Source organism: Euleptes europaea, chromosome 1 (genome assembly GCF_029931775.1).
Source record: "Euleptes europaea isolate rEulEur1 chromosome 1, rEulEur1.hap1, whole genome shotgun sequence".
NCBI lineage: Eukaryota > Metazoa > Chordata > Lepidosauria > Squamata > Sphaerodactylidae > Euleptes > Euleptes europaea.
In genome coordinates, this window is record NC_079312.1 from 77,238,262 (window position 1) to 77,251,915 (window position 13,654).

At 41.9% G+C, this 13,654-nt stretch overlaps 1 protein-coding gene across 1 annotated transcript in view; it reads left to right on the top strand.

Moving 5' to 3' along the window:
• RHOA (ras homolog family member A) overlaps nt 1-13,654 on the top strand; it is a 38,730-nt gene that overhangs the window by 16,177 nt on the left and 8,899 nt on the right. Inside the window, exon 2 of the mRNA XM_056855399.1 lies at nt 12,146-12,303. Within this exon, the coding sequence (XP_056711377.1) occupies nt 12,148-12,303 (156 nt within the window). The 5' untranslated portion in view covers nt 12,146-12,147. The remainder of the gene's footprint in view (nt 1-12,145; nt 12,304-13,654) is intronic.

Consider the following 13,654-nt stretch of genomic DNA (forward strand, 5'->3'; position numbering starts at 1 on the left):
AATAAAGTCTACAGCATGAGTTTGCTAATTTTTGTTTGTTTGCACTAGGACCGTGTTGGCGAACCTATGGCACGCGTGCCGCAGCCGGCACACCGAGCCCTCTCTGTGGGTACGCGCGGACCCATCGCATCTGCCTAGGGCTGTGCCGTGTTGCCATGGTGAGGGTGCTGAGGGCGGTGCTCCTTCTCCCCAAGCCCATGCTCCCCAAGTCTGCTCTGGCGCCCTACCTCTCTCTCAGCTGAGCTGCGGCAGCAGCTCAGCTGTTCGTCCCCCCCCCCCCCCGGTCTATAAAAGCATTTAGAAAATTCTACAACATTTGCAGACAGTCCTACAAGCCATCAGGAAATCTACAAGGAATTTTCTAGCATTGTAGCAGCTGCAAAGGTGAATTTCAGTAACAGATTTTTACAGTTCCATAAGATGGAGACAACCCTGTGTTTTCTTACTTCTCCAGATAAAGCCAAATTTGAAGAACTTGGTCTTTCCTTCCTGCACTGGTTAGATTTAGAAAATCTGGAAATGGAGCTAATAGAATTTCAAGAAAGCTCTATCTGGAAAAATAAATTCTATGACCTGCGTGAAACACTTGAGAAGATAGAAGGGATGTCAAAGGACAGCACAGTTAGTTCTGAAAATGAAATCCTTAAAAGTGTGGAATTCTCTGCCAAATAATTTTACGTCAATGAAAGCACTTGGGATTGCTTTCCTTACTTTGTTTGGATCATCTTATGCTTGTGAGCAGCTTTTTTCAGCTTTGAATTATATCAAATCTGACACCAGAAACAGGCTAACAGATGACCTGAGTGCTGCATGTGTTGCTCTCAAACTTACAAAGTATGAGCCAAGGGTAAACAAATTATCAGCATGCACACAACAGCAAAAATCACATTAATTGTTCAAAAAAATTGACGATGTCCTCAAAGATGTCACAAAAATGGTGAATTACATCATGGCTCGTGCTCTGAATTGTCGACAGTTTCAAGCACTTCTTGAGGAGGTTCAGGCACAGTATAATTGTTTACTTATGTACAATAATGTCCGGTGGCTGAGCAGAGGACGAGTCCTGGAGAGATGCATGCCAAATGCAAACTTTTACCTTTCAATAAAAAGTTGTTTGTATCATTGAAAGCTCTGTTATTGTGTTTTTCTTTTAACGCAAAATATGTGAATGTATGAGTTGTTTTTTCTAAACTAAAACCTCAGTATTCAGGTTAAATTGCCGTATTGGCACTTGGCGATAAATAAGTGGGTTTTGGGTTGCAGTTTGGGCACTCAATCTCTAAAAGGTTCGCCATCACTGCACTAGGATGTTTGTGTGAAATAGCCCCCACATGAAACAATTTATCAAAGAGTTAAACCACGTCCTTCAAAACACTTTGCAAATGATCTATGCCAAGTTATAGCAGAAGAAGAATGCTAATTTTGGATAGTTTTAATCAGGGTGGAATTGGATAAAATCAAATAATTTAAATCATTAGTCAGACTACATTTTCACTATTTAAATCACTAGTCGGTAAGACTAGATTTCAATCATGGTTTTCTACATAAACAGCACTTCTCATGATGTTTCATTTGGGCCACCAAGCCTTATATTTCTTTGTTGCAGTGTTTGCATTTTGCACACATGCCTGCCTTACCCATAGGTCATGGGTCGCAAAAGTGTGGCTCCCGAGCCGCATGCGGCTCTTTGAGCCCTTGAGTGCGGCTCTTTCCACGTGCGGGCACGCAGGCACGCGCAGGGTGGGTCAGTCAGTCGACGGGAGAAGTGGCACAGGTGGGCCGCAGTTGCCAGGGCGACCCAAGGGAGGCATCTCCTCTTTTCACCGTCCCCAAAACACTCAACCCCCCCTCCCCGCCCCATAGCTTGTCCTTAGTTGAAGGTTACTCGGTGATGAGCATGCTTGCCCTGGAGCCGCCGCCACCCTCCTGAACTGGCCCGTCCAGCACGCTGACACAGGCCGGCAGGGGGACGAAGGCCTGGCCTCCCTCCTGTTGCGCATTGTTCCGTGTCGCCGGTTGCCGGGCGAGACGCCGAGGTTACAACCCCCAGCCCAGCGGCGGCCTCCTCCGCCTGCTCTCTCCACGTGCCCTTCGGTGGCTTTTGAAGGTAGGCTGGCCGGGGAGAGGCGAGGGAAGTCCGGCGCGCCTTGCAAGCTCCCTCCCTGAGCTGCGACGAGGGCGACACGCCCCTCTCCCCCTCCGAAGGCAGCCCTTGGCCTGCTCGCCCTCTCGTCCGTGAGGAGGGAAGCCCCGGCAGGCTCCGACTTGGTCCCGCGTGAGGCTGCTGGCAAGCCATGGAGGGGAACGGGGGGAAGGCCCGGGGCCCAGCGGGAAAGCGTTTCGTTCCCGACCGGCCGCCTCTTTCAGCTTGCAGACCCGGGTTTGAATGCGCCCCGCCAAACCCCACCGGAGCCTTCTGCCTGGCATGCAGGGCGCTCGTGGAGGGCCAGGCAGCCTCTCAACAGTCGCGCATCCGTCAGAGAAAGGCCTGCCATCCCCCGCCGTCCTCCCCCTTCCCCTCTCCTTTCTCCCCCCTCTTCTTTCTTCCTTCCTTCCAGCCTTTTTCCCAGTTCCTTCCTTCTCTTTCCTTTCCCAGTTCCTTCCTTCCTCTTTCTTTCTGTCCCTCCCCCACTCTTCCTTCCTTCCTTCCTTCTTCCCTTTCATCCTTTTTCCCCAGTTCCTTCCTTCTCTTTCCTTTCCCAGTTCTTTCTTTCTCTCTCTCTCTTTCTCTCTTTCTCTCTTTCTCTTTCTCTTTCTCTCTTTCTTTCTTCTCTGCCCCTCCCCCTTCCTTCCTTCCTTCCTTCCTTCCTTCCTTCCTTCCTTCCTTCCTTCCTTCCTTCCTTCCTTCCTTCCTTCCCCAGTTCCTTCATTCTCTTTCCTTTCCCAGTTCCTTACTTTCTCCATCCCTCCCACCACCCTTTCTCTACTAGGGTTGCAAACCTCCAGGTGGTGGCTGGAGACCTGGCAACCCTAGCATCTCCCTCCAGTGTACCTACAGTTTAATTAAGACTTAAAACTTTAATTAAAGTTTATTACCTTAATAAACAGTGTACCTACCTATATAGTTTAAGTTTAAGAAATTTGGCTCTCAAAAGAAATCTCAATCGTTGTACTGTTGATATTTGGCTCTTTTGACTAATGAGTTTGCCGACCCCTGCCATAGGTAGAGGAACTTCATTAAAATATTCCCAAACTGGTCTCTGTTACAGCCTGCTGCTATTATAGGTTTTGCCTCCAGGGAGAAAATACTATGATAACGCTCAGGCTATTCACAAAATTCCCTAGACTTGCAGAGAATTCTGTGTACATAGATTTGCAAAGGAACAATGAAATTAAGGTATTTTTCTCAACTGTGTATGTTCATTTTAAACATTTGTGCTGTGAAGAAGAGGCATGTTATCTCTGCAGACTCAAATTCTCAGTTTTGAGAACTGCAAAACTGCCCAAGATAATCTTTCAGAAACCTCTGGAAGAGCATGATATTGTGAATGGATTAATGGAATTCATTTACCAAATAAATTAAGCATTGCATGAATATACAGCCTCATGTTACATAATTAAAAACGAAACCTTATTTCATGATGAATAACCTTTGGACTACAATGTATCTTTAGATGTTTCCTCAAAAGGCATTTTATTTCAAAATCCCAATTTAAATTAAAAAAACCCATTTTTAAAAAAATCATTTATTTTTATCCACCCTGCTGTTTATCCCACTTCCAGGAAGCAGGATCAGCCCTGGTTAGTACTTGGATGGTAGGTAGTTGGTGTTCTTTTAAGCCCTAAGCAGTTTGTCCAGTATGTCTCCAGGACTGTCCTGTTCAATGTGAAACCAGCTATATGTTGAGATCATCAGCAGAAGCCCTGCTCAGTGTTTGTTTTTATTTATTTAGAGCATTTGTATGCTATCTTTGCAGAAACCTTTTTACAGTGGCTCACAAAATTTAAAAAAATATAAACAAGAGAACTGTCATTAGGGTCATAAAACATTGACATCTTAAAATGATATTCATAAAACAATCCTCTGGGAGACCATAAACACAGATTTATAAAATGAAATCCCTCATTTAATAGCCTAGGTAAAAACGTTTTGGCCTGCTGCATAAAGGGCAGTATTCCATTACCATCAGGATTTGGTGATGTGATAGGCTTTATGATTGGCACCAAGACTTTGGCACTTGTAATTTTACAAGAGCATTTAGTGCTGTTCCTTTTAGAACTACTAGCCTTCTGAGGGTTATTCTGTTTTGCTGAGTTTTTCATTTTGGCTAGTGAGTCATGGTGAAGATATTGGTTGTTTCCAGTGGTCCCCTTCTGCTAACAAAAGAATCTTCTGTTGTATGAAAGTTTCTTCCATTAGAGAAAGAAATCCTTCCGCTAATGGTAATCTTCCACAATAGAGAAATAATTAGATCAGCCTTTGTACTGATGTTGGCTTTGGTCTTATATGAGTATGGGGACCTGCAAGGATCTCACAGGGGAGGGGGAATTCACATGCGCGCACGCACACACACACGCTGTCTTGCTACCTCCTGCCATTGCCGTGATGTGTCCTTGTTTCAAGCCTCATGCTGCTGCTTTTTGCCCCTCCCCCAAACCAATCTTTATTTTCTTTTAAATGTATGGTTGTAATGCTGACCATGATTTCATGACATTTGTCAGCAATTTTGTGTTTGACATAATCAAGTTCAAAAGAAGTTTGGCTTACACAAGTGCAAAGTGTTCAGTTTGGTGGGGGTCCCTTAAAACCTTTGCGGGGACTTTTCAAATATTTCTGCAAACCTAGGAGTTTCCCTGAGTTTGTAGAACCTTTCCCCATTGTATGGATTTTTTTATCTGTCCTCTGGGGCCATTTTTGTAATTAGATAAACAAGTAGCCAACACAGTTGCCTTTTTATTTAGTAGCTACTTTACTATTTTGTTATATTTTGTGTTTAAATTTAGACTGTATGGTAAGCTGCTTTGTGGGTTATTACTGAATGTTAAATATGAACATCTTTATATCTAGATATTTATTCAGAATATTCTATGTGCCTCTTCAAGGAAGCTTACAATTAAAATCCACTGAATAAAGCACAAGCCATTAAAATCACATGTTGTCAGACATCAACAGCATAAAAATTTATTTATTTGGCATGAAAATGTCCATAAAACAGAGCAGACCATTAAGAAGTTGATAAAACCCCTGATTAAGAGCCCAGGTAAAAGGATGCAATTCAGCCTGTTGCCTAAAAGAAAGTAAAGTAGGTGCCTGGTGAGCCTCAATGAAAAAAGGATTCCAAAGGCAAGGTGCTACCACAGAAAATGTCCTGTTTTTAGTCACCACCTGCCTCACCTCTGAAGGGCAGGGGTACAGACAGCTGGGATTGAGAAGCAAGTCTTAGCTGGTGGGCTGGATAGTACGGGAGGAGACATTCTTTCAGGTACCCTTGCCCCAAGCCATTTAGGGCCTTAATGGTAAGAAACAGCACTTTGAATTGTGCCTGAAAACAGATGGGTCGCCAGTGCACATGGTCCCAGTAACCAACCCCTGACAGTAGCCTAGCCATCGTATTTTGGACCAATTGAAGTTTCCAAACCATTTTCAAAGGCAGCTTTACTTGGAGCACATTACAGTAATTTAAGTTAGATGTGATCAGAGCATGGATCACTGTGGCAAGATTATGCTTTTTGAGGAATGGCCATAGCTGGCGAACCAGCCAGAGCCACTACGTGCCATGAGGAGATCTGACCCTCCAACTGTAGGCCAGGCTCTAGTAGCACCCCCAAGGTATGAACCTTCTCCTTCAGGGGAGTGCAGCCCCATCCAACACAGGATGGCTCTGTTTTTAAATGTTAGCCTTTACAAGCATTAGCCTAGTGGCTGGCCAGTTCTAGTTTCCTTTAACTCTGTCTTGCTTGTGTTCTTCCTAGGCTTGTGTTCTTCCTAGGCTATCAGGTATTGGTGTACAATGCAAATCTTCTGTACGCTTAGTGGGGAAATATTTCACTGAACTCTAAGGATAGCATATCCTTTAATTTTCAGAGCTGACTGTGCCATTGATACCATTCTCATGTGTGAGTTGACAGCTTGAAGGCATGAAAGTACATCTGTTAATATCTTATATTTTGGTGAAATATCTTGGACTCAGTAAGATGCTCTAAGTAAGAAACCCACAGCATGCCAGTCTTTTATTTCACACTGCTCTATCCTTCATGGAAGATCTGTATGAAGACATGTTTTTACTGAGAGAGGTTGACAGATCAGAAGATTTAAATAGGTTGTAGACTGTTCCTTCTTAGTCATGGTGCCTAGCATGTAACACATTTTTGAAGGAGTAAAATGGGCCAAATGAAGTTATGTCCATTGATGCTGTACCCTCTTAAGGTACTGCTTGAATTTAATTCCCAGTCAATTGCTGTAGGTTAAATAGAGCCTGGTGCCAGTTACACAGGCAGGTAGAATGCTATGTGAACTTGTCTGTCAGCTAAGAAGTAGCAGATACTAGAGCACTTCAACAAAATGACTTCATGTCTATTTTTGTATTCAAGTTTGTGTGTCCCAGTATGTGCCTTTTGTGGGGGGGGAACCAATGTGTTCCTTTAATTCTAAATAGCAACAGGTCTCTGATCTTGGAATGAGTGATATTATGTAACACAGTATTTAAAAATACTAGTATACCCAATCAATCCCGCTATAAATTGCTAGTATTCAAAGGTATTAATGATAGCATTGTTGTTGTCTTTAACTGGAATTTTAAACCAACACTTTTAAGACATACTGTTGGAAGTGTGCTTTCAAATGTTACTTTGCAGTGCTGGCTGGGTGTGCATTTGGTTCAGGAATCCACTCTGTAAATCTTCCAAGCAACATACTGGCAAGACCGCACAGTAGCACAATGTCTGATTCCTTGTTTCTCACTTACCTCAAATGCCAACGTTGTTGAACAGTTTATTTAATTTGATGTAGATCTGAAAATATAAACACAGAAATTAGGAAGCAGCTTTCAATTTATGCAGACATCCTGTTTTTCAACCTTACAAATTCAGAATCAGACCTATAGTGCCTGTTCCAGGAGTTATAATTATTTAAATTGGGATACAGATGAAATAGTCATCTATTTGTTCACACTATAGCTCATCATAAATCGGAGTTCTAATCAAATCATGGGCAAGAGGAACAGTGTATAACATATTTGCTTGGAAAACGTGTAAAGTTGTAATCTAATAAACATTTAAGGTCTCAGCAGTGGATTATAGTAAATTATTGGATGAATTTACCCATCTTCTCAGCAGCAATGGCACACAAATGCAGTCTTGTATAACCAATTTGTCCAGGTCAGGCAGCAAAAAGGGTTTTGAAAAATCCTCAAGTTCCAAGATTAATGTTAAATCCTGACAGAATGATATCTACAGGTCTTCTCTTTGGAAGACATGAGGGACAGCATCCTTACCTGTATTTGACCGCATAGGGATTTTTGCTTTTTTGAGCCTTAAGAGAAATATTTTATTCTGATCCTGAATGATCATAGTGAAGTCTGAATCCAGCAATTCTTATTTATTCAAAACATTTTATGCTGCCTTTCCACCCAGCTTAGGGTTCTCAAGGCAGAAAACAATCAAAAGCATTAAAACAAGTTTTTGAAATTCATAGTACAAAAACAATTAAAAAACTAATCAAAACGCATGTACAGGAAGGAGGGTTGGTGAGGAAATGCCATACAAACATTTAAGTCTTTACCCACTGGGGAAAGACAATGATAGAGGGGGACAAACAAATTTCCCTGGGGAGGGAGTTCCATAATTTTGTGCAAGCTTATGTGCAAACAAACGGCATCAGTCCCCTCCCCAAATTTCTGTTTTTTTTCTGGGTAAGAGGGACGGCTCCTTCCTTATGGCTTCAAAACCTTTAGACATTTTGAATATCCAGAGCTCTCTATATACATGGGAGTTTGTTCCTGTTGATTTGTTCTTGACTTTGCTGCATAGCTAAGGAGCTGTCTTGGTTTGCACTTGGAACTAAGGTTGTTCATATCTATGTGATCCAGTCTTCTGTTGTGTTACTAAATATTCCCTGTAGCTCAGTCATGTCTAGGTCTGATGCTAGAATGACTAGATGAAATTCTGGTAACTTTTTTGGTGAGACCATGATAAATGAACACAGTGGTTCTGTCTAATATCAGCCTGTGAATCAGTATGACTGTTAATTGTATTAACTATAGCAGGACATTTGGAGGAACTTGTCTTAAAGCAGTCATGTCTGGATTTGTCCTATGGCCTACAGCTTGGTTATAGTGAGCCTGTAAAGATCTTCAGATCAAATTACATTGTCAAGAGTAAGGAAAGATTTTAAAATATGGTTATAGCTTGTGTAGGATTGTCTAGGACAGAAGGAAGTATTTCTAACAAATGGAAATAGGAAGTCACTTATAAGAACATAAAGGCCATTTTGGATTAGACCAAGGCCCATCAAGTCCAGCAGTCTTCACACAATGGCCAACCACGTGCCTCTAGAAAGCCCACAAACAAGACAACTTCAGCATTATCCTGCCTGCGTTCCAAAGCACCTAATGTAATAGGCATGCTCCTCTGATCCTGGAGAGAATAGGTATACATCATGACTAGTATCCATTTTTACTAGTAGCCATGAATACCCCTCTCCTCCATGAATATGTCCACTCCCCTCTTAAAGCCTTCCAAGTTGTCAGCCATCACCACATCCTGGGGCAGGGAGTTCCACAATTTAACTATGTGTTGTGTGAAGAAATACTTCCTTTTATCTGTTTTGAATCTCTTACCCTCCAGCTTCAGCAGATGATCCCACATTCTAGTATTATGAAAGAGGGTGAAGAGCTTCTGCCTGCCCACTCTCTCCATACCATGCATACTTTTATAGACTTCTCTCATGTCTCCCCTTAACTGCCTTATTTCCATGCTAAACAGCTGTAAGCTAAACAGCCCTTATATTGAGACAGTAAGATTTATTGCTGCATTATTGTGTTCTAGAGCTTTATCATGTACAATGAAGCAGCCAAATTAGGCTGTTCTGTAGCAAACAGACTATCTCATTTGTAACTTCCTGTGGGTACAGACTAAATTTTCCACTTACACAAGGCACTTCTGTTAGTGGAACAGAACATTCCTGTCTCTCCCCTCCTCCTGCTCCTGTGGGGCAGGAATCCAAACAGCATGAGGGGTAAATCGGGGGCCTGAGCAGGAAGGGAGAATTGGAGGGAAATTACCCCATCTCTTCTGTTAGTATAAAAACTGGTCTGGATCCAATCCTACAGGTTGGGTGAGCTACGGGGCAAAATACCTTAAAACATTCGGGGAAATTGTTAGATATGCTGGGATCCCTCCCATGGGAAATAATCTGTTTTATGTTGTATAGAGTAGACTTGTTCTGGTTTTTGATCTTAAAGCTGCCCAGGCTATATAGTTCTGAAAAGAACTATATGAAATATGAATGGCAAAGAGAAAGTGATTCAACAAAGATTAAAAAAGAGGGAGCCTATTGAGCATCATTGCCGTACAGAATATTCAAGTGTGTATACTTGCCAAAACTATGGTCTCCAATAGATTACAGCAATATTCATTCGACCTGTATGTTTTATTGAACATAGAGCCTGTGTTTGTCACTGTATTGCCAAGAGGCAAAAAGGTTCTTTCCTCTAAGGGAATGGAGGGCAATATGCTCACCAGCAGTGGTGAAGGACAACAACTTTATTGAAATCTCTATAATAATGAGATATCAACAAGTCACAAGAATAAACAGAGAATAAACCCATGCCCCTTCAGCTGCAAGAACCATGAAGAATGACAGCAGGCGGACCCCAGGTATTGGCAGTTGAGCTTAGCGCTGTTCTGTGGTCTAGCCTGAGCTGAGGTTCCAGCAGCTGAGGGGCGTGGGTATATTCACTGTTTGCTTCTCAATTTATTCTTGTGACTTGCTAATATCTAATTGTTATAGAACTGTCAATAAAACTGTATTCCTTCACAGCTGGTGTGCTTATTGCCCTCCAATCCCTTAGTAGGAAAAACATCTTTGCCTCTTGGCAATACAGTCACCTGTTGAAATTCCAGTCACTTGTTGAAATTCAATTACAAATGGAATATGAAGAGTTTCTTCTTCATTGTAAAGCTCCATCAAAAGCTGAAGCTGTTGCAGCTTTGGGGAAGGCCATACACGGGTGTGGGGGGAATTTTTGATGCCCCCCCACCTTCTAGTTCGTTGTGCATGGCCCTCTCTGCCTGCTTCACTTACCAAAAAGCAGCCCAGAAAGATTTGGCTAGAAAAAGGACCTTGCATACAGAGAAGCATTCTTCCACAGTCATTCTCAAACAGCATGCAAGCAATATAAGTAGTAAACAGTTTTATTGAACTTACAGAAAGAATATGAAGCAAAGGAGAAAGCAATATTTAACATATATGACAGTACTTAACAAACATATTGACAGACAACAGATACAGAGGCCCCTGGGTCACTTCCAGAGAGAGAGACAGAGATGGCAACCATTCAAAGGGTCTGTGGTCTCTCAGTGGAAGGACAAAGAACTGGGGTTTTGGGTTGTTCCTTTATAGAGAGGAGAGGGGATCCTATATGACCCCTCCCTGTCACATTCTTAGGAAATTCTTAGGAGTTTTTTTGCAAATCATGACTTAATTGTTTAGAAATATCTTGTTCCATAATAATTCTTTTCACGGTCTGTTTTGATATCTGATTGTGCTTGTCCATCAGTCAGTATTCCCATGTTCTGAAAACAACTTCTCCCTTAGTGGACAGATAATTTGTTGTCTGTTTTAATAACCTTGCATAAATTTTGGGGCATCTGATGTGCTTTGGGTGATTAACTGCTGGCGATGCAATTACTTATGACCCTTTTAGGTCAGAGTCCTGCTTGGAGCTGATGTCAGCTAATAGCTGCTTTCTGAAAGTCAGGTATATAGGTGATAATGTATGTGGTCAATTTCAACCCAAACTCTTTTAATATAGATTACTAATATTTTTAATATAAACCAATGATCAATACTGAAAATTCTCGCGACAACGGGAAAGTATAGCATGGCTTCCATTTGAAAGGCGTGTGAGAATAAGAAGCCATTTTTAGTATGAGGCTTTGGGTGAGGATGGGAGGCACAAATGTATCTGAAACATCTGTTTGAGTAACATCAGAACTGTAAGTAAAATTATCAAGCAGGACCCAGGGGGATTACTGACACATAATGCACAAGGAGCTGTTAGTATCTCAGCTAAACCGTTCTCAAGAGAGGCCTCCTCAGGGCTTCATCTTCACATACTTAAAGTATATATAATGAATAGGAATATAAAGTGCTGTATGGATGTCACATTATGCCTTCTCATGCCATCAGCACCTAACAGTGAGGATGGGGCAGAGCTTTCCTAAGCTGCCCAAGTCACTCTCCAATTATGACCAGGAAAGGTAGTAGACAAAGGCTTTGTGTTTAAAGTATCTTCTGTCCTGTAGCTTGGCCACCATTGCTGCCAACACCTGTTGTCCCTCCCCTGTCCCCGGCCATAGCAGAGGAGAGACTTGGCCATTTTAGGAAGTATTGCACCATCCTTGTGGTTAAGGGTTGGGAGGAGCTTTACAAAGCTAGCCAAGCCCCTCCTCCGATTATAGTCAAAGGAGTAAGCAAGAGTTGTTGGGAGCACTAGCAGCCAAGCTAAGATTTGTTGGAAATACAAAGAGCAAGAATGAAATTTCTAGGCACATGGTGACCTGGTGCCTAGAATTTTTTAGGCCTCGGTGTAATGTGAAGAATTTTTTAGAAAGGTGAACAGTTGTATGGGATGGCATTAGATAATATAGATTGGTATAACTGTTCCAGCTGGGCAAGTAGAAGCAGAAATGATGATGACTGAAGGTATTTTGGCAAGTAGTAAGTCAAAATACGGCATGCTGGGTTTGGAGGGCAAAGTGTTCTACCACTTCTGCTATGGGGATGGTCTCTGGGCATCTGTTAGGTCGAAGGTTTGGCCCTCTGTTTTAAGTTTGACTCTCCTGACTTGGAAGTAATGGTACCACAAACAGCTAGCGTTCAATGATTTAGTGCTCTTTCCCCTCACCTTCCAGTATTCAGTGTGCCTCACTGTTACAATATAGCAGAGATTCTTGCGCTAATCAAATTGTTTCTCTTTTGCAGTTATGGCAGCCATCCGGAAAAAGCTGGTTATAGTGGGTGATGGTGCCTGTGGCAAGACTTGTCTTCTCATTGTATTTAGTAAAGACCAGTTTCCTGAAGTTTATGTCCCCACAGTATTTGAAAATTACGTAGCAGATATTGAAGTTGATGGGAAGCAGGTGAGTGTACTTGTCACTACAACATTGACTTTTTCCATATAGTACATGAAAGTTAACATATAAAAATAAATGGTTGCCTACTTTAAATCTCTGAAGTTTGATTGTATTTTACCCCAGAAGCTTTAGTTATCCAAGTCTGCAGTCCTAAGTATACAAAGAACGTGTTTCCCTTGAAACCAGTAGGACTGACATGAGGAAATAGTACAAACTGAGTGATTACATTTGATCTTTATATCCTTACATTGTTGCCAATCCAGAGAGCCACAAAGGACGTTGTGCTCATGGAATAGGTGTTTTCCTGCTTCCCCATACCTGTTGCAGCCCCCCTTTGCCTCCTAAAAAGCAGCTTCTAAGGGTCGGGGATCCTAGAGAGCAGCATGTCATTGTGAATGGATGCACATAAGTGCATGTGTAAACAGTAGTACCTTCTGCTTGTGAGAGTGAGGTTTTGATTCCAGCTCTGTATAAACAGCTCTCCCACTAATTTGAAGCTCTGGAAAACTGAATGTAAGCATGGTCTGCCCTTGTCATTTGGTTGAAATCATGTAAAATTAAAGATAACAAGGTGCTTATTCTGATTTGAGGGTCTTAATTATAATTTGATAAAGTCAATGGTAGTAAGGCTTTTTAACGGCTCAGTTTGACGGCTCATCATAGTGCTTCTGCATTTCAGTGTTTCACATTGATAGAGATGTGCTTGTAAGCTATATTTGTGATTAGAATAACTTCCTAAAAATCTGTTGTCAGGTCCAGGGGGTAGAAATTGTTAGGTTAATTCATAACTGAAGTTATTCCATCCATTTCTGACAGAAGCAGCTTAGAGTTTTCATTTGCCCTTCAGAACACATTTGCCAATCAGACTTTTCCATGATTGCTGCTTGTAAACCAGGTTCTGCCTTCTGTTGCATGAAGGCTGTCGAAGTGATAAAGCAGAGTTTGAATTTATTTTGTTTTTGATTGGCAGATTTAATGTATTTCAGAATCATCTAAAAGGGCTAGGATTTGCTGTTCAGCATGGGGTTAGAAGAAGGTGACCCTCCGTCCAGGCAGTACCCAGCATCTTCAACTGATCTTCTAGATACAGTTTCCGTAAATGTTACTATAAACAACCTAGCTTAAAATGTTAATAGCAGGGAGCAATTTCTTCATCAAAGCAACTTGGGAAACTTTCAGAAGCTATGTATCTGGGTAGTTTGGTGAATTTTGAATACCAGATTAGTATTTTAAAGCCACAGGTGACAACCATTCCCCCCCCCCCCAATAACTAGGATGTGGAACTGATGCACAAATGGAAGAATTAATAATCTGGAAAACTGCCCTAGGCTTTCTTTCCTTCTTGCCTAAGATCATC